The following is a 22,265-nucleotide window of genomic DNA, read 5'->3' on the forward strand; positions in this document are numbered from 1 at the left end:
ACGGGCCCAGCCGCTCTGCGGCATGTGGGATCTTCCCAGACCGGGGCACAAACCCGCGTCCCCTGCATCGGCAGGTGGACTCCCAACCACTGCGCCACCAGGGAAGCCCCCAAATCAATTTTTAAAAAACAAAGTTGGAGCACTCATACCTCCTGATTTCATTAAAATTAAAATCTATTTGAAAATCACTATGAAAATAAAATTCCCATTCCAGCCACAGAATGGGAAGAAATGTTTGAAAAATATATATCTGATAAAAGAATTTTATCCAGAGTACATAAAGAACTCTTGCAATTCATAATAACAAGTGGCCAGCCAATCCAAATTTCTTAAATAGGCAATACTTTTAAATAGATGCTACACCAAAGAAGATTTATGAATGGGGAAAAAGGCACATGAAAAGATATTCAACATGATTGGTCATCAGGGAAATGTAAAATCATTACACAGACACTAGAATGACTAAATTCTAATTAATTAATGGCTAAAATTAAAAGGTTAATAATACCAAATGTTGGAGAGAATGTGGAACAAGTGGAGCTCTCACATCCAATAGTATATCCACTTTGCTAACTACACAATGGTACACAATATACAGCCACTTTGAAAAATATTTTGGCAGTTTCTTAGAAGTTAAACATGCACTTAACCATAGAACTCTGTAATTTGCAAGGAAAGTTGAAATTGAGGTTATTCCCCCAATGATGAATGTTTGCTTTGCTACTATCAAATGTGTGCTCCTCTGCTCTCTTTCCATGCATTCTGTATACACAGTAACTTTTTTGGTACAATTCTGAATCATGGTATCTTTTGGAAGATCTGTAAAATGGCAGTTAAATTCAAGAATGCAATACCAACAATGCAATTCATTCAATTTAAATGGCAAAAGGATGAACATCTCTCATCAAGTTTGCGTAGCCAGCAGCGATTCTGACATAATAGATTGAAAGGAGCGTTCCAGAGATGATAAAATGTAAATAAAATATTTTTATTGAATTGATGAATTGCACTTATAATAATTATTATAACAATAATATCAGTCAGTATATTAGCAGTGACTATAAGTCAGGAATCTGGCACTCTATTAACACTAGTTTTAGGGCCAGGTTTATTTTTTCCCATTTCTCATGGCAAACATCCTATGTCCAGTAATCTACAATCCCTTTTTTGGTCTTTCCCATCCTTTTAGTTAATGTGGTTTTCCTATTAGATACTAAACATGTCATTGGTTGTAAATCCATTTCAGACCAAGATCTCTCTAGATAAATAATTAGCAATTTAAAGCTGACTTTGTAAAGAGGCAAAAACAAATTTAAATTATCAAATGCCACATACATTAGATAAGCAGATATGTTAACGTGTTTTACAAAAACGTTTTAAATGTTTATATATTTCTGTTAATTGTTTATAGCACTTGTGTTTTGTATTGAGATAACTTCTGAAGAATGCAGTTTTATTAAGATCAGCTTTAATTATTGTATAGGTGATTGGGAGCATTGGAGTAAGAAACTTCAGCCATATTATTATCCAACTGACAGTGTTCCGGAATATTCATCAATTTTGGTTCCAAATGTTGACAATGTTAGAACAAATTTTTTGGTAGACACCATTGCAAAACAGCATAAAGTAAGTTTGATAGTTTTGTCGACTGAAAAAAAAAAAGCACAACCTAAAAGTTGAGAGTTATGTTTTATTTGGTGGACATTCTTAGGACTTCAAGCCTGGGACACAGCATCTCAGATAGCACTGAGAAAAATGTTCCAAAGAGGCGAGGTGGGTGGGGGGAAGCCAGAATATACAGAAGTTTTTGCAACAGAAGACCAGGTAGTTGGAGCATCAAAGAATTACTGTTAATGAAAAAAACCCCAGATATCTCAAGTTAAGGAATTTAGCGCTTTTCTGGGTATGGGAAGATACAAGATTCTGGGCTCACTTTGGTACGCACCTCAGCCATCTGGGGCCAGTATCCTGTGTTTTCTCTTCCTGAGTCTCCTCAGGGTGCACCGTCTGGGTGGCTGTAATATAATGGCTGGATGGCTGCAACATCCTCATTTACTGATATGGCAGGCAATATTTTAGTTTTCAGTTTCTTAGATGATTGCAAACCATGTAAGAAACACATCCCTTTTCACACCTATTGGTGGAAAAATTAAAGTACAAGGGGCTGGAGGTGGTGTCATTTCAGGGAAACCTACTTGGCAAATGTACTCCAGGTCCCAATATTCACTCCAACTCAATCTTCCCTGAAATGCTGACTTCCAGCGTGCTAAGGAAAGTGGGTATCTGCTTACAAAGTCCTTCCAGTGGTTACGTGACTGCTCACCCACACTTTCTTCCAGCACTTTTATAACATATATATTACATTTAAATCTTTAATTCCACTAGGATTTATTTTGATGTAGGTCTAATCCTTAAAAGTAATCAAAAATTAGTTGTATTAGTTTATAGAATGAAAGAATGGCTACTAGAACCTTAATATATTTAAAACTAAACATCTTATAACACCTTTCAACATGATTATCCTATGATTGCAGGCTGTTTTACTCACGGGGGAGCAGGGAACTGCAAAAACTGTAATGATTAAGGCCTATTTGAAAAAATATGACCCTGAAATACAGTTATCTAAAAGTCTAAACTTTTCATCTGCCACAGAACCAATGATGTTTCAGGTAAAACTTATCACTTGCTGTAGTCATTATCATATTAAATATATTAAGTGGTTGATACAATAAAATCTGTGTGCAAATAAAACATTGATATATATATAGTTGTCCCTCAGTATCCATGGGGGATTAGTGCCAGGATCCCTGCTGGTATCAAAATCTGTGGATGCTCTAGTCCCTTACATAAAATGGGTAGTGTCTGCATATAACCTGTGCACATCCTTCCATATACTCCAAAATAATCTCTAGATTACTTACAATACCTAGTACAATGTAAATTCTATGTGAATAGTTGTAAATGCAATGTAAGTGCTAAGTAAATAGTTTCCAGTGTGAGGCAAATTCAGGTTTTGCTTTTTGGAGCTTGCTGGAATTTTTTTTTCCAAATACTTTTGATGGAAGTTGGTTGAATCCAAGGATGTGGAAGCCGTGGATATGAAGGGCTGACTCTATCTATCTATCTATCTATCTATCTATCTATCATCTATCTATATATATATATATATATATATCTCAAAAGAATTGGTGTTGAACTTGGCATTCAGCTGTTTAACCTTCCTAAGGCTGACACTGAGGCCAAATCCAAATAGCATGTTTTGGCCTAATATTGAAGCTGAAGCTGAACATTGGAGTGTCTTTTAATATAAATTAATGATTAATATTCCAAGAACTTATTTTTTAAAGTTTGCAATATTTATTTTAATAACAGTATTTACACATATTAAATAAATAAGTCAATTATATTCTACTCTGAAAAGCATGTTCATCATTTTTAGAAATGGATTGAAATGTAATGCGTAAGACAGACCATTTCCTTTTCTCTAGAGAACAATTGAAAGCTATGTGGATAAGAGGATGGGAAGCACATATGGGCCACCCGGAGGCAGAAAAATGACTATATTTATTGATGATATTAATATGCCCATGATTAATGAATGGGGAGATCAGGTAGGACTAAAATATCTCATGTAAATGATATTTAATCAGTATTCTTAGTTACATATGAAAAGATCAATAACTGTCACTTTATTAAGCCTAGTAACAATTCTCAGTCTTTTTTGGCTTCTTGTTTATAGATGACATTCTTCCTTCTTGAAATCCCCATATGCTTTCCCCCAACACTCCCTTCTGCCTCTCTGGCTGCTTGATTTCAATGTGCTTTCTGGCTTCTTTCTTCCTTTCCCCAGGGTTTTATCTTTGTTCTCTTATTTCCCACTCTACATACTCTCTCCGAGGAGTACCTGATGTTTAGAAAACACTTCTTTTTTTTGGCTGTGCCGTACGGTATGCGGGATCTTAGTTCCCTCACCAGGGATTGAACCCGTGCCCCTGCAGTAGAAGCACAGAGTCCTAACCACTGGACCACCAGGGAATTTTTAAAAAAACCCCAAACTCTGCCATGCACCAGTGTCCTACTTGTGATTGTCTGTCATCCCCAGACTCACTGCCCTTAGAGGACCTCACAGTTGCTGCCAGGGTTCTGCCTGTTCCTGGTGGGATCCCCAACATGTCCTCCCACCACCGTCTACTGCCTCATCAACACCATCAATCTAGAGCCCACCAGGACCCGTCACATCTCTTCCACCCTTTATCCTTGTTCACCTCAGCCATCACCAGGATGTCAGGACTCCCAGGTCTGTCCGTGCTCATCCTGACACTAATCCCCATCAGTTCTGCTTGGCCCTTGTCTGGCTCCATCTCCTACTTTCCCCACTCCTGAAAACTTTCTGTGTGCCCTTGGCAGCCATGGTTCATCCACAAAATCCCCTGTAAATTCAGCTTCTTCTCTGAGCTTTTCCCTCACCTTCTTGCTCTAATGGAAACCCAGGATGCTGCTTTCCCTGCAGACTTCTCACCTGCAGGTGAGGGAGATGTCCTTCTCTGTTCTCACTGCCCTCTTCCCTGAAAACCTATCACTCTGACCTCACACCCACATGTTGTTGCAGTCATCTTGGACCCTTGGGTCACACCCATCCCTCCCCGAAGATTTCAGTCCCCCGATGACTGTTACTCTCTCCAGGGCTGTCCCAGTCTCCAGGGCCAGCTTCATGGTGTGCACAGTGTGCCGTTGCAGAGGGATTCACACTTCAGAGGAACTTGCACGTGGTTTAATGCTCTTCTGTCACTGTCTTGAAATTTCTAATAACGATTTTTGAATAAAGACACTTGAATTTTCATTTTGTCCTGAGCCTCACAAATTATGCAGCCAGTCCTGCTGGTTGTAATTCTCAGTGATGCCAAAAAATATCTACATACATGATCTTGACCTCTTAGTTCCTTGACCTCAACTCCTCCAATGATCATGTCTTCCACTCGGTCTGAAATTACTCATTCATGCAGTCGTACCCTACACCTTGTCATTATCAGTAACTGTGATCCCTTCATTATCTCAATTTCAAGCGCTTTATTCTCTGATTACCATGTCCACACTCTGTAGCTCATTCCCTCTACTATCCAGACTACAGATGGAGCTACCAGCCATTGTTCCTACCATCATTAAATTCTCCTTCATTTCTTCTCATTTCCTCACTTCCTTCCTTTCCAGCTAAAATTCCATAATCCATTATTGTAATCACGGTAGCATGCACCCTCTACTCATCTGTGAAAGCCTTAACCACATTAAATCCTTGTTAAGCCTCTTTGCTCACCAGCCACCTGCACCTATGCAGCCAAACTTGGCTGGAGAAAAACACACAATACTGCTTAAAATCACTTTAAAATCATGATTATGGACCTCAACTGAGCTCATAATACTACCCAGCAATTATACTGCATGTTTTGTGTTATATATCTTTATCCTGTCTATTCCTATCCTACATTTACATTCAGGTTCCTTTCATACCGTCTTTTTCTCAGACCTTGGACACCTTCATTTCCTTGCCCTCAGCTGAGCATGAAGTGCTACAGCCTTCTTCCTATTCCACTGAGGACGCTGATTTTTTTTTTTCCTTTTTCCTTTTCTTACTATCCATTTACTGCAGTCAGTTTCTGTGTTCTACTGGTTACCCTAGACAGTACATCCTACATACGTAATCAAAAATAAAGATAATCTAACACTTCTTTCCCATTTTGTATATCCAGTGACCTTTGAGCACTTTAATTTCCTTTATCTTTCTCCTGATTTATAATTTTATTGTTGACTTGTATTTTAAGTCTATACCTCTATTTTTATTTTTTATTAGCATAAATTATATTATTCACCTTTATATTGTGTTATGCCAGTTTTATTTATTTTAAAAAAATTTTTATTGGACTATAGTTGATTTATAACATTGTGTTAGTTTCAGGTGTACAGCAAAGTGAATCAGTTATACATATACATATGTCCACTCTTTTTTATATTCTTATCCCATAGAGGTCGTTACAGAGTATTGAGTAGAGTTCCTTGTGCTATACAGTAGGTCCTTATTAGTTATCTATTTTATATATAGTAGTATGTATATGTCAATCCCAATCTCCGAATTTATCCCTCCCCCCATTTCCCCCCTGGTAACCATAAGTTTGTCTTCTACGTCTGTGACTCTATTTCTGTTTTGTAAATAAGTTCATTTGTATCATTTTTTTAGATTCTGCATATAAGCAATATCATGATATTTGTCTTTCTCTGTCTGACTTACTTCACTCAGTATGACACCTCTCGGTCCATCTGTGTTACTGCAAATGGCATCATTTTGTTCTCTTTTATGGCTGAGTAATATTCCATTGTATATATGTGCCACATCTTCTTTATCCATTCCTCTGCTGATGGACAATTAGGTTGCTTCCATGTCCTGGCTATTGTAAATAGTGCTTCAATAAACACTGGGGTGCATGTGTCTTTTCAAAATATGGTTTTCTTCAGATATATGCCCAGGAGTGGGGTTGCAGGACCATATAGTAGCTCTATTTTTAGTTTTTTAAGGAACCTCCATACTGTTCTCCATAGTGGCTGTACCAATTTACATTCCCACCAACAGTGTAGGAGGGTTCCCCTTTTCTCCACACCCTCTCCAGCATTTATTGTTTGTAGATTTTTTTTGAGGATGGCCATTCTGACCAGTGTGAGGTGATACCTCACTGTAGTTTTGATTTGCATTTCTCTAATAATCAGTGATGTTGAGCATCTTTTCATGTGCTTTTTGGTCATCTATATCTAGTTTTAAAGTGAACTCCCATGAGGCATTATTTTTTACTGTTTTATATATTCACTCTTTGTTTGCATTACATACTTACTTACCACTTTTTTTACTCTTTATTCATTCTTAGAACTTCCTTAGGAGAAAATCTTTTAGTGACAAACTCTTAGTTTTTTTGTTTGTTTGTTTGGTCTGCAGAAGTCTTTATTTCATCCTCTTTATTTGAAAGACGTTGCTGGATAGAAAAATGTAGGTTGGCAGTTATTTTCTTTCTTCACTTTAAATATATGATTCCTGTCTTCTGTTTTCCTGGTTGCTGTTGAGAAGTCAACTACCACTTAGTCATTGCACCTCTGAAATTAATCTGCTTTTTCTCACTTGTTGCCTTACTTTCCTGTAATTTTTTCTTTTTCAAATTATGTTCCTTGGTGTAGATTTATTTGTATTTTTTTGCTTGGGATTCACTGGGACTCATGAATCTGTGGTTTGGTGTCTTGTGTCAGTTCTAGAAAATTCCCAGTTCTTACCTCTACAAATATTGCCTCTGCCTCACTTTCTTTCCCTTCTTATCAAGCTCCAAATGTATATTAGACTTTCTTCTTTGCCCTCTATGTTTCTGTCCTCTTTTTCTATACTTCCCAACTTTTTCTCTCTCCAATACTTAGTCTAGATAATTTCTCCTCTCCTATCATCCATCTCAGTAATTTTCTTCGCTGCTTTGTCCAATCTGCTGTCAAATTCATCCACTGAGTTTTAATTTCAGTTGCTATTTGATTCTTATTTTCTTTCAAATGCGTTGTCATTTGTATTCCTTGCATATATTTTCAAATCATTGTCTATTTCTTTAAACATGTTGAGCATAGTTGTTTTAAAGTCTATGTCTGTTAATTTCAGCATCTGAAGTCTATATGGGTCTGTTTCTGCTCTCTGTTGTTTTAATAGTTCTTGTTCACGTTCAAACTGTCTTGTTTTCTGTAAGTACCTTTGACTGCTTGCCAGGTCATTGCCCTTAAAAAGTTACCTGTGGCTGTTTCTTAAAGCCTAAGATGAATGTGTCCTCAACCAGGCAGGTTTGAGTTTTCTTCTGTTAGATCCTTAAGCACTTATTCAGTCAGGATCATCTCAAAGCAAGGTTAATATTTGAAAGTCTCTGGCCCACTTAGGCTATGCATACCCATGGTGCAAGTCTGTGCAAGTGTCATTCTGAGGCTACAACCTCCCAGGGAAGACTTCTTTTTCTTTTTTCTTTCCCTTTTCCTCTCCCATTCATCAGGGATCCAGGGCAGATAGATCTCTCAGCAGTTCCTGTAAGGTGAGGAGAGAGGAGGCATATTTAGATATCATGTATAAGATGAAAAGATCTGAATTCAGACTTTTTTAATCCAATTAAGGATGTCTAGTTGGATCTCAAACTTAACATGTCCAAAACTAAATTCCTGTTACTCCCTAAACCTGCTCCTCCAACAGTCTTCTCCATCTCAAGAAATAGCAACTCCACATTCAGCCTGTTAGGAAATCATGTCGGCTCCATCTGCAAACTATATCCAAGATTTGACTGCTGCTCATCACTCCATTGCTAACACCTGGTGTGAGCCACCATCTGTCTTCTTGATCATTACACATCCCTCCTCATTGTCTCCCCATTTCCCTTGCCCCTCTCAATCTATCCTCATATCAGCAACCAGTTAAAACATGTGTCAGGGGACTTCCCTCGTGACGCAGTGGTTAATCCTCCTGCCAATGCAGGGGACATGGGTTTGATCTCTGGTCTGGGAAGGGAAGATCCCACATGCTGTGGATCAACTAAGCCCGTGTGCCACAACTACTGAGCCTGCGCTCTAGAGCCCACGAGCCACAACTACTGAGCCTGCATGCCGCAACTACTGAAGCCCGCACGCCTAGAGCCCCTGCTCCGCAACAAGAGAAGCCACCACAATGAGAAGGCTGTGCACTGCAACAAAGAGTAGCCCCTGCTCGCCACAGCTAGAGAAAGCCCATGGGCAGCAACAAAGACCCAACACAGCCAAAACAAAGAAACAAAGAAACAAACAAAAAATTTGTCAGATGGTGTGTCACACTCCTCTGCTCAAAATCCTCCTGTGAGACATGTAACATATAAACGCCAAAATCCTTCCTGAGAGCTAAAGACCCTACACGGTTTGATATTATCTCCCCATGATTTTCCAACCACATTTACTGATCCTTGTACACACTGGGTATAACATTCACTCAGAGCCTCTTCATTTGCTGTTTCCTCTGCCTAGAATGCTTTTCTCCTAGATATCTGAGTGGTTTGCTTTCTCACTGCCTTCAAGTCTTTGGTTATATGTCATGTGAGATGAAGCTTTTCCTGCTTCCATATTCAGTTGCATCCCTGAGCACTGCCTATTTCCTTTCTCTGCTTTATTTTCTCCAGAGGACTTATACCATTTTATTTACACACATACATACATACAGGCATGCACGTGTACATTTTGTCTCCCATCACAAGAACGTATGCTCCATGAAGACAGGGATTTTTGTCTATGTTACAACAGAGCCAGACACAGAGTAGTGATTGATTAAATGTTTCTTGAATGAAAGAGGGTCATATTACAGGGGCTTGTGTGTCTTCCACTCAAAGATGCCCAATAGGAATTTGGATATACAGGTGTGGAGTTTAGAAGAGAATCTGAAGCTAGAGTTACAGAGTTGAGATTCTTTAGGATATAGGGTTGAGATGGCATCCCCTGAAATAGAAAAGAGCCAAGGATGGAACCCTGTATAAGAGTTACATTTGAGGGATGAATGGAGAAAGAATGGCTTGGGAAGTGATCCAAGGCCTCCAGATGAGCCTGGAAAGAGCTGAGCCTCTAAAAACAAGAGAGAAAAAAATTTCAATACAGAGGGAATGTTAGCAGTGGTAGAGGCTACAGAGAAGAAAGATAAGGATGTAAAATCCAATACCAAAACATTCAGGAGTAAAACTATCCCATTTTCTGATTTAAGGTATTTTAAACAGTTGAATGTGGAGTGTGAAAGATATAAAACTATAATAAAACTTGTAACTCTGAGAACTCTTGTAATTGTACCAAATATTCTGTAACTCTCCCGTCTAGATTTATCAGCGTGGTAAAGAGCGCGCTGGATTTGCACCAGACATATTCAACTTACAGTTTAGGGTTTATGGGTGGTATCATTTAAGTCAAATTGCCTTGAAGGCAACATTCACAAACACTTCATTGATAAAAGTTGAGCGTTTTCTTCTGATCTCATCTGTACTATTTTATAGGAGCTTTGGAGGAAATGATAGTGATGTGTTACTAAAATGTCACTATATAAAATTCCAGATAACTAACGAGATTGTGCGACAAATGATGGAAATGGAAGGAATGTACAGCTTGGATAAGCCTGGAGATTTCACTACTATTGTTGACGTACAGCTCATAGCGGCAATGATTCACCCTGGAGGCGGTCGAAATGATATTCCACAACGTTTGAAAAGACAGTTTACTGTGTTTAATTGCACATTGCCTTCAAATGCTTCAATAGACAAAATTTTTGGTATGACTATTCTTGGTGTTTAATATTTTATTGCATTACATAATGGACATAAATCATGCAAAACCTTATTTAAGAGATAAAAAGGCCCTGTCAGAAGTAGGGATTAAATATCCGAAATGGAGAGCTGAATATCAGGGACTAAATACTAAGAAGACTCATGTTTATAGCCTATTGTAAGACTCAGGGATATTCAAAAATAGCTTTGTTGAAGGTTGGCTTTAGAGATAAGCAAACCTTTGTGTTTTGGTTTTCTTGGCACGATTAATCAGAGAAATTTGGGCTAATGAATGATAGCCCATTGATCAGAGGTTAACAGCATAATATACTAAGTCAAATGTAGCACTTTGCTATGTTAATGAAAATGATATTTTGACACCAAATTTAGGCTCACATAAACCATTCCATTAAAATTATGTACATGAAGACATATAAGAGAAACTGACCCATGCATATGTGGTCATTAATTATTTGACGTAGCAAGTACTGTAGATCAGAAGAGAAAGGCAGACTTTCAAGAAATGGTACTGGGATATTTAGTAATTCTTATGTGAAAATAATTGAAATTGGACCCCTACCTCACACCAAGCATAAAATCAATACCGAAGGATTAAAGATTTAAATATGGAAGGCAAAGCTGTAAAACAATGGAAGAAAATATAGGAAAATATCGGAATGATCTCTGGGTAGGAAAGAACCTCTCAAATGAGACTCAGAAAGCATAGACCATAAAGGAAGAAAATGATAAATTTGACTAGATTAAAGTTAAGAGCTTTTGTTCAGTTAAAAAGCAACATTAGGGCTTCCCTGGTGGTGCAGTGGTTGGGGAATCCACCTGCCAATGCAGGGGACATGGGTTCGAGCCCTGGTCCTGGAAGATCCCACATGCTAAAGAGCAACTAAGCCCGTGTGCCACAACTACTGAGCCTGCGCTCTAGAGCCTGCAAGCCACAACTACCGAGCCCACATGCCATGACTGCTGAGGCCCGCGTGCCTGGAGCCTGTGCTCCGCAATAAGAGAGGCCACTGTGATGAGAGGCCCGCACACCGTGGCGAAGTGTGGGCCCCGCTCGCCACAGCTAGAGAAGGCCTGCGCACAGCAATGAGGACCCAACGCAGACAAAAATAAATAAAATAAATAAATTTATATTTTAAAAAAGCAACATTAAAAGAGTAGAAAAAAGACAAGTTGCAAAGTGGAAGAAAAAAATTTCAACACATGTAACAAAGCAAAAAACTCAGTAATCTGAATACTTCAAGAAATCCAAAGAATCAATCAGACAAAAAGCAAACATCCTAATATAAACATGGACCAAAAGCCAGGCACTTTAAGAAGAGGAAAGCATATGACTAATAAACAAAGGTAAAGATGATAAACATTAGAATTCAGGAATATGGAAACTTAAAACACCAGGATAAAAACCATTTTATAACCACTAGATTTGCGAAAATGAAAAATTCTGACAGAAAAATCAGGCATTGGTGAAAATGTAAAGCAACTGAGACTCTCTCCCCTGCTGGTGGGAGAATAAATTGCTACGAGCCCTTCATAATGACTGGACAGTATTACTCGTAGTAGAACATGTGCACACCCACCGCCATTGCACTTCCAAGTATATACCAGTTCACCATTTTCTTCCTTTATGGTTGTGCTTTATGGGTCTCATTTAAGAAGTCCTTTCCTACCCAGAAGTCATACAGGTATTTGCCTATGTTTCCTTCCAAACGTTTTATAGTTTTGCCTTCAGTATTTGAGTCCTTAACCCATCTGTAGTTGATTTTTCACATGTGCACCAAAAGACCTACACAAGAAGGTTCATAGAACAGTGTTCCTGACAGCAAAAACCTTGAAGTAACCCAATTATGTATTGACAGTAAAGTCGGATAAATACATTGTGGCGTGGGTGCACCGTGTAATGCTCTAGAGCAGTGAATGTGAACAAACACAGCTACATGCTTCAACATGGATGAAGCCCAGAAATACAACGCTAAGGGAAAAAAAGCATCACGGAGGAACATATAACATGATTCCATTAAATTAAGTTTCAGAAACTAAAGTTAAAAGGAAAAGGTTAAAGTTCAAGAACGTAAGTGCCAAAGGTTTTCTTTGGAAAAGCGAGTTACTGATTCTCACCAAGTCAGAGCCCTGTCTACCTCTGGAGGCAGGAGGGATTGGACAAAAGAGGCTTCTAATGTACCCGGACAATGTTGTATTCCTCAGTCTAGTGGCTGTACGTGAGTGTTTGATTATTTGTTGAACTTTCATACACTCTTTGATATGATTAATATTGAAAATGAGATATGGAAACAAACCAGAAACGGAGGCTCAGAGAAGTAAAATAACTGCCCAATTAAGGCCATATAGCTAGTGCATGGCAAACGTGTGATGCTGATTCTGTTTTCTGATTCCACATCCCATGCTTTATATATAACACATTTGTGCCACAGGAAGCTGGAGGTCTAGAATCATAGGATTTCAGGAAGCAAAAAGGCCTTACAGGCATCTAGCACAACCAGCCATGACTTTGGATAATTTCACGTTCCCTCAAGGCTGCTCTTCTTTGGTCTATGTGAATGAAGCCCAGTTTCTTTAGCTGACCCACCCTTCATAAACCTGCTATGCGTCTCTGAGCAGATATTCGTATTCATTTTCCTCTGAAAATGCCACGCTCAGAACTGAACATACTGCTCAACGTTTAGTCTCACAGGGACGAAATAGAGTTAAATCTGTTTTTGCAGTCTAACACCAAACACATTTTGGGACTTCAGGAACAGTCTATAACACAGTAGTTCCTGAGGATGATTATGTCAGATTGTCACTGTGTTGGGTGTTTCCTAGGAACCATTACATCATCACCCAGGCCAGGGTGTTGGCTGACTGCAGGTCCGGAGATATGGGGGTCCTGATTTCACTTCTGTCAACAGCCAATCTGTGTGAACTTGAACAGTTTGCTTTACTTGTCTGTGCCTGGCCTCCTTATCTGTAAGATGAGGAACTAGTCTCTAAGTTCATTTCCAGCTCTTCTACTCTTCAGACTGAGGGCTGTTTTACAGGTTCCAGAGCCAGGGTTCCTGGGTTCAAACCTCAGATTCACCCACACACAAGGTGGGTGACCTTGGGCAAGTTACTAAACTCATAATAAAATGGGAATAATAATAACCTCTAGGTCCATCTGTGTTGTCACAAATGGCAAGTCATGTCAGACAGAGAAAGACAAATACCTATGGTCCCACTTATACATGGAAATCTGGAAAACAAAACAAACGAACAAACAAAAACAAAACAGAAGCAGACTCATAGATACAGAGAACAAACTGGTGGTTGCCAGAGGGGAGGAGAATGGGAAAATGGAGTGAAATAGGTGAAGGGGATTCAGAGGTATAAAAGCTGCAGTTATAAAATAAATAAGTCACAGGGATATAATATACAGAATTAGGAATATAGTCAATAGTATAGTAATAATCTTGTATAATGACAAATGGCTACTAGACTTACTGTGGTGATCATTTCTTTAATTGAGATATAGTTGATTTGCAATGTTGTGTTAGTTTCAGGTGTACAGCAAAGTGCTTCAGTTATACATACATATATATCTATTTTTTTCTGTTTCTTTTCCTTTTTTAGGCTATTACAAAATGTTGAGTATAGTTCCCTATGCTATACAGTAGGTCCTTATTAATTATCTATTTTATATATAATAGCGTGTATATGTCAGTCCAAGTCTCCCAATTTACCCCTCCCCACCATTTACCCCCTGGTAACCTTAAGTTTTTTTTCTGTTTGTGTGGGTCTATTTCTGTTTTGTTTATAAGTTCATTTGTATCATGCTTTTTAGATTCCAATATAAGCGATATCATATGTTATTTGTCTTTGCCTGGCTTACTTCACTTAGTATGGTGATCTCTAGTTCCATCCATGTTGCTGCAAATGGCATTATTTCATTCTTTTTGATGGCTGAGTAATATTCCATTGTATATACGTACCACATCTTCTTTATCCATTCATCTGTCAGTAGACACTTAGATTGCTTCCCTGTCTTGGCTATTATAAATAGTGCTGCTATGAACATTGGGGTGCATGTATCTTTTCGAATTGTGGTTTTCCCTGGATAAATGCACAGGAGTGGGATTGATGGATCATATGGTAACTCTATTTTTAGTTTTTTAAGGAACCTCCATACTGTTCACTATAGTGGCTGCACCAATTTACATTCCCACCAACAGTGTAGGAGGGTTCCCTTCCCTCCACACCCTCTCCAGCATTTATTATTTGTAGACTTCTTGATGATGGCCATTCTGACCACTGTGATGTTTTAAATTTGAGTCACTATGTTGTACACCTGAAAATACCCAAATGTTATATGTCGACTATACTTCAGTAAAAATATAAATAAGAAAATGGGAATAATAATAATATCTACCCCCGATTCTTTCTCATAGGATGTTGGGAGGATTAAAGGAGTTAATACATAGAAAATGCTTATCACTGCATACTAAGCTTTGCTAGCCCCACTGCTGACTGCCAGTCTTAGCTGATTCCTTGAGAGAAATTCTTCACATCACCTAGCTTCGTCATCTTGTAATGATTTATTCACTGGGATAAACATGTACCTTGTGATCTTATAGTAAGCTCATACCTTCAATCTTGTTTATTTTTCAGGAGTTATTGGCTGTGGGTATTTTGATCCTTGCAGAAAGTTCAAACCCGAAATATGTGAGATGATTGTGAATTTGGTTTCAGCAAGCAGAGTGCTGTGGCAGTGGACTAAGGTACAGAATCATCCATTGTCAATAATCAGAAAAAAAAAGTCGACAATTATTCAGACTAGTTCTCACCTCATGGCTCATGAAGTTATCATCACATCATGGGTAGTAGTATTTTTCTGCAAAAGACAAATTAGGTGCTGAAGTAGATTTATGACACCTTTTCCTTCCAGGGAGCAAATATTCTGACTGAATGATGCTTTCCATATATATGAGATATTACTGTAAACCAGACACGGCATCCAGGATAAAGTAGAGTTTTGCTGAAATGAGAACACTGCTTTTGCACTTGTTACTCTGATTTGTAACTCTTTGTATGTCTGTCTTCCCTACCTGCTGCCAACAACCAAACTGTGTCAGATACTCAGATGTTCACTGACTGAGGGAATACATGGATTTCCGGATACTCTTAGCTAACCAAGACTTAAAGTCCAACTTGTGGATTTCTCTGAGGTGGAGCATGAATTAGTAAATGGATGGAATGTACTCAACAAAATAGTCTAGATTTTAATACAGAGGTCAATGCCCTAAGTAAAACTCAGTAAGCATTGAGGCTGTCACCAGATATCTGAAGGCAGACTCATGAAAAAGCAATTAAGGGTAGGTCTGAGATTTGAAAAAAAAACAACAAGATTGATATATTTGCTAAAAAAAAATGGGTGAAGGAGATGAGGATTAATTGTCATAGTTCACTATACATTCATTTGGCCACTTACACACCATCTGGGCAGAAGCTTATGTCCTGGGGAAGCTCCAGCATGGAGTTTCAGAAGGTCTGAGTGTCTGAGATAATTTTCTGTGGTAAGGTCCATCTATTTTCCATTGGGGCTATTGTTCAATTTAATGTGCCCATATTCATATTTTTCTGGAAAGCTTTGGCCTTCCTGGCATCTTTGCATCAAAGCTTCTTTTGTTTTATGAATGTTTATCAGCTTCACTTCCTCACATTTCTTTACCTCTTTAACCTGTTTTGTACAAGTTTTCATTTCCACTGCTCTCATCAAGGTCACCAAATTCCTCAGTCTTGCCAAATCCAAGGGTTGGTTTCTTCTTCCTCCGACCTGACGCTTTAGCAGCATTTGACGTAAATGATCCTTCTAAACACTTTCTTCACTTGGCTTCAGAAGGGCCTCTTGCTCTTCCTACCTCTCTGGCTACCTTTTCTAAGTCCTCACTCTTTCCCTTCCTCTAAATACTGGAGTGCACTTGATCTCCATGTTGGGACCTCATCTCTACCTCCATTCGCACTCAGGTAGCCTCATCCAGCTTCATGGCTTTAAACACCATCTCTGTGCTGATGAGTTCAGAATCAGCACTTCCATCCCAGGCCTCTTTGCCCGGCTCCAGACCTGTTTCTTTCTTTTAAAAAAATTTTTTAGCCCCACTGCGCAGTATGTGGGATCTTAGTTCCCTGACCAGGGATTGAATCTGCGCCCCCTGCATTGGAAGTGCAGAGTCTTAACCACTGGACCCAAGTCTGGGAAGTCCCCTGACTTGTTTCTAACAGCTTAGTAGACACCACCGCTTCGATGTCTAATAACCATCTCAAAGTTAACATGTTCTTAAGCATGATCCTCCCTCAGAATTTTGTATCAAGTATCCTGCTTCTCAGGCTAAAATACAGGGCTCCGTCCTTGATTTGTCTCTCTTATTCCCTACATCCAGTCCATCAGCAAGTCTCAGTAACCAGGCTTTCAAAATATATACGGAAGCTGAGCACTTATTGCCATCTCACTGTGATCACCCTGCCTGGTCCATTGCCTGCCCTCTGGACCACGCAGCGACTTCCTAACAGGTCTCCTTGCTTTCTTCTTGCCCTCCTAGAATCTCTTCTTTACACAGTCCTTAAATGCTTTTTAAACAGCACATCAGAGATCATCATTCATTCTTAAAACCACCAGTAGATTCCCAGTTACACTTGCAGTGAAACACAATGCCTAGCTCTGGCCTGTGAAACTCACCCTGAGTTGGCCCCTGCTTACTCCTCTTCCCTTCCATCATTTTGCTCCAGCCATGCTGCCCTTCTCACCGTTCCTTGAACACCCCAAGTTTTTCATGCCTCTGGGCCATTATACTTTGTTTGACTCTTTCTCATTATTTTTACCTTCAGAGAGGGTTTCTGGGATCATTCTCTCTAAAATAACTGTCCACGACCCCATCACAGGCATTATCTGTCTCCTGACTCTACTTCATATCTTCTAACCATGACTCTTATCATTATTATTTGCCTATCTGTTTATCAGTATATTTGTTTCTTATTTATTGTCAGGCTCTCCCACTCGAATAGAAGGTTCCTGATGGCAGCAGATTTAGCTGTGCTACTTACCATGGTATCTTTGTAAGGGTAGTGGGAGGTGCTCAAAAATAGTCATTCACTCAAAAAATGAATGAATCTTCCTCCTCTCCCCAGCCCCAAATAAGCAGCCTTCTTTGTATCTTTCCTTCAAATTTCTCATTTTCACAAAGCACTCCTTTAATCCACTCATGCCTTGTATATCACTTTATATTACTTTACATAGCTTTAAAGCAGAAGCAGGTGAGAAAAGAAAGAAGCTGACAAAAGTTAAAAGGAAATGTTGGAAGATAAGGAAAGAAGCAGGTTAATAAATGAGAAGAAAAGGGAAAGAAAGGACTTTATTTAATTCTACTGAATAATTGCTTCAGTTGCCAACAGCTGCCATCTTAGCTGCAGTCTTTTACAGGAAAGAAAAAAAAACAATATTCACATAGCCTTATCCCTTTATTTTTTCATATTTGTAATATAAGTGCATGCTTTACATTTTGGTGAGTAGAATGAACATTTTAGCTTGGAATGGAACTGAGAGCAAAGAGGGAGATTGAAAGGTGATTGCTAACATAGCACTTCTCTTTATTCTGTATCTCCTCTTGCTACCTGCTGTTTTAACTTGCACTGTGAATTAGCCTGTAGAAATTACTCTACAAACTCAACAGGGTACTTTTTCCATATAGAAAGGACATATTCCATGAATAGGTACTAAAGAAAGCATTTGCTTTCCTGAATTAGTCATGTAGGCAGTCTGCTTTGTATCTCCAGAGTTATCATTGTTTCACTTTCAAAAATGATGCTGATGGTATCAATTACAATCTTTACACTTGGCCAGCAATACTTCCCACACATAACGCCTCAAATTTATCCCTTAACTGGTACCTCTCTTTATAAGAATGTGGACTGTGTCATGTTATAGCTTTGCCTATTTGGATTCTAGAAGTGGGTAGAAATAAGTAAATTAGTGTTCAAACAAACAAGCAAAACTCACAAAAAACCACCAAGTAATTATAGCAGTATGTCAGAATTGCCTGCCAATTTATTGCAGATATACAGATATAGGAAAGCATGTTGACTGAGTTTGGATCCATAAGTGAAATCTAGATCATGATAAACGAATGTATTTGTAGAAATCCAAATGCGCTCAGGACCTTAATCAAAGCCATCTATAGAAGATGATCATTATTGACTTTAGACGTGAACATTCATTATTCTTAACTGAATGACAGCCAGCTCACACTCAGTGTTTTGTTATGACGTATTTCCGTATACACACTAATAAGGTTAATAATGATTAGGAATGCTTATTCCTACAATTCACATCATTTTTAAGAACTCAGGGGACAGTGGCTTGTTCAAAGCCAGCTCATGGTGGTAGAACAAAAGAGTTGGAGTCTGCATCCAGTGCATTATTCTTCAGTCCATCCTATTCAAGGTCTTAGGGTCTTTTAAAGTCTGTGCTGGTTTATTTATGATATGTCTTTTTTCCCATCAATGCTGTGACAAAAATATAAACTTTATTTTAGTTTATTTACTCAGCCTATTTTATTTAAAATAGGAACTATGAAATAAAATCATTCTAAAAGCAGTTGTGTTTTTAGGTTTTTTACAAAATTAATTAATCAATTATTTAAACATCTTTATTGGAGTGTAATTGCTTTACAATGGTGTGTTAGTTTCTGCTGTATAACAAAGTGAATCAGCTATACATATACATATATCCCCATATTTCCCACCTCCCTCTTGCGTCTCCCTCCCACCCTCCCTATCCCACCCCTCTAGGTAGTCACAAAGCACCGAGCTGATCTCGCTGTGCTATGCAGCTGCTTCCCACTAGCTATGTCTTTACAACTGGTGGTGTATGTATGTCCATGTCACTCTCTCACTTCGTCCCAGCTTACCTTTCCCCCTCCCTGTGTCCTCAAGTCCATTCTCTACGTCTGCGTCTTTATTCCTGTCCTGCCCCTAGGTTCTTCATTACCATTTCTTTTTCTTAGATTCCATTATATATGTGTTAGCATACGGTATTTGTTTTTCTCTTTCTGACTTACTTCACTCTGTATGACAGACTCTAGGTCCACCCACCTCACTACAAAGAACTTAGTTTCGTTTCTTTTTATGGCTGAGTAATATTCCATTGTATATAAGTGCCACATCTTCTTTATCCATTCATCTGTCGATGGACACTTAGGTTGCTTCCATGTCCTGGCTATTGTAAATAGAGCTGCAGTGAACATTGTGGTACATGACTCTTTTTGAATTATGGTTTTCTCAGGGTATATGCCCAGTAGTGGGATTGCTGGGTCGTATGGTAGTTCTATTTTTAGTTTTTTAAGGAACCTCCATACTGTTCTCCATAGTGGCTGTATCAATTTACATTCCCACCAGCAGTTCAAGAGGGTTCCCTTTTCTCCACACCCTCTCCAGCATTTATTGTTTGTAGATTTTTTGATGGTGGCCATTCTTGTGCTTTTAGTTTTATCTGAAAAGTAAATTGAGAGTATTACATTTTTTTTCTCAACTCTAGGTGAAGATGCTGCCTACTCCTTCTAAATTTCATTACATTTTCAATCTGCGAGACCTTTCCAGAATTTGGCAAGGAATGTTAACCATAAAAGCCGAGGAGTGTGATTCAATTCCTGTTCTCCTGTCACTTTTCAAACACGAGTGCAACAGAGTAATTGCAGACAGGTGTGTATTACAGTGCTTGAGTTTAAATGTACTATATAAGTAGTTTATACTACGAGAATAATTCCTGCATTATCTGCTCAAATAAGTAGAATAAAGGAGTATTATCTTAAATTGCTCTGGGGCTTGAGAAGCATGGATGTCATTTCCCACCTGCTGGTGGGAAAACACTCTACCAATTTCCTTGAGTATTATTTCAACAGGACATTTAAAAAAAATAACCACATTATCAGAACGTTGATAACATTCAGAGGAAAATTTTGTTAGGTATAGTTTCTAAAAAGTTTGAGGTCTGCGTAGTGAGAGTTCTGCTGCGTGGTGACATCTGGTACATAAGCTTAGTCATCTTTCTGAGCCTCTGTTCCCTCCTGTATAAAATACGATGGCAATGCTGGTCTTACAAAGCTGTAAAGGGCCTACCACAATGTCCCACGTAGGTGGTATCTGTCAGGTGTTAGTCCCACTCCTTCCTCCCTTACCCCTCTGAAGTCATACGTCTGAAAAGGACCTTCATATACTGTGTGCCCACAAACCTAGAAAAAGGATGCTCACCCACTACTGACTGTCAACTCTATGCTTCTATTGCAAGTTTTAGGGACCCTGAACCTCACCCATGGGACTTATCTATACTGTTAAAGAAAAAAGTTATTTGTGACACTTGTTGAAACAGTAAGACTCTCATACTTTATTCAAGACTATCGTGATAGGTATAGGGCCTATACAGTGAGGTTTTGCAGTAGGGGTGAGAAATTGGGCTCAACTCCAAATACAGCAAGGAAAAAGTGGGAATTTATAACTGAGGAAGAGGATGGAGGAGTTTGGTGGATGCAAGAGTACTAAGAGGAAATAAGGGAGGTCTGGGAGGATTCTGGCTAAATGGATTTAACAGGATTCTTGCTAAAATTAGATGGTGCAAAGAAGGACATGGAAGTCCAAAATTGGGGCTTAATAGGGAAGAGGATTCAGAAGAGCCTAAGTTTGGCCAAGGAGAGACTCTTTGTCAGTATTTTCTATAAGTGATACTATCAGTGTTATAGCTCTCTTGGTTGGGGTTACATCTGCCTCTGGTCAGAAGGCAGAACATATTGTTTCCCTGTTCTGAGGTAATGGAGATACAGGATGGGGGCTGAGAGGAGGTGGAGAGGGGTTGAAACCATGTTCAGTTAGAAAAGATGGCTTCCAATTTTGCATTTTTACTCCTGTATTTTTGTTTCAGATTTATAACTCCTGATGATGAGCGGTGGTTTAATGCACATCTTATTCGTGCAGTTGAAGAAAATGTCAGCCCAGATGTGGGATCATATATTCTTCCTGAACCATACTTCGTAGATTTTCTCTGTGAGATGCCTGAACCAACTGGAGATGAACCTGAAGACACTGTGTTTGAAGTGCCCAAAATCTATGAATTGGTATTTATTTTCAGCTTTTTGGATCACTTACCTAACCAGATATTTGTCATAACTTGTACGATAGTTATATGTTATGATTCGTGTCATCATACACCAAGTAAAATATTAATTTCAATGAAATTTAGCAGCAATCCCATTAAAGTCAGATATAAGACAAGTATGCGTACAATTATCACAGTTATTTAATATTGGTTTGAAAGTTCTAGGCAGTGCAACAAAAATGACAAAAAAGAAAATAGATGTAATTATCAGATAGGAAAAAACAAAAAAAATCCTTATTTGCAGATGATATGATTATCTCTTAATATAATCCAAGAGAATTTAAAATCTGTTTCAACTACTAAGAGTTCAGTTAGATGACCAAGTATGATATAAATATAAAACTGCGTAACTATCGTCTATATCAGAGGTTGGCAAATCACAGCCAGTGGTCCGAATCCAGCCTACCGCTGGTTTTTGTTAGATTCATGAGCTAAGAAGGGTTTTTATATTTTTATAAAGAATCAAAAGAATAATAATAATGTGTGACATGAAAATTATATAGAATTCAAATTTCATTGTTCAGAGTTAAAGTTGTATTGGAACACAACATGTTTTCTATGACTGCTTTTGCACTACAGTGGTGGAGTTGAATGACCACATGGGCCACAAAGCCTAAAATATTTACTGTCTTGCCCTTTACAGAAAAAGGCTGCCATCTCTTGCCAAACAATCTCAAGACAGAAGATACAACATAAAAGTATTTCATTCAACAGCAACAAATATGTAAAATATCTAGGAATAAATGCGATAAAACTTT

General features: G+C 38.5%; 1 protein-coding gene across 1 annotated transcript in view; it reads left to right on the top strand.

Moving 5' to 3' along the window:
- Positions 1-22,265, top strand: part of DNAH8 (dynein axonemal heavy chain 8) — a 332,081-nt gene that overhangs the window by 156,513 nt on the left and 153,303 nt on the right. The window contains exons 53-59 of the mRNA XM_007458310.1: positions 1,484-1,626; positions 2,535-2,669; positions 3,489-3,611; positions 10,108-10,321; positions 14,979-15,088; positions 19,897-20,060; positions 21,274-21,466. Of these exons, the coding sequence (XP_007458372.1) occupies positions 1,484-1,626; positions 2,535-2,669; positions 3,489-3,611; positions 10,108-10,321; positions 14,979-15,088; positions 19,897-20,060; positions 21,274-21,466 (1,082 nt within the window). The remainder of the gene's footprint in view (positions 1-1,483; positions 1,627-2,534; positions 2,670-3,488; positions 3,612-10,107; positions 10,322-14,978; positions 15,089-19,896; positions 20,061-21,273; positions 21,467-22,265) is intronic.

The sequence above is a fragment of the Lipotes vexillifer genome, unplaced genomic scaffold (assembly GCF_000442215.2).
Source record: "Lipotes vexillifer unplaced genomic scaffold, Lipotes_vexillifer_v1.1 scaffold4, whole genome shotgun sequence".
In the NCBI taxonomy this organism is placed as follows: domain Eukaryota; kingdom Metazoa; phylum Chordata; class Mammalia; order Artiodactyla; family Lipotidae; genus Lipotes; species Lipotes vexillifer.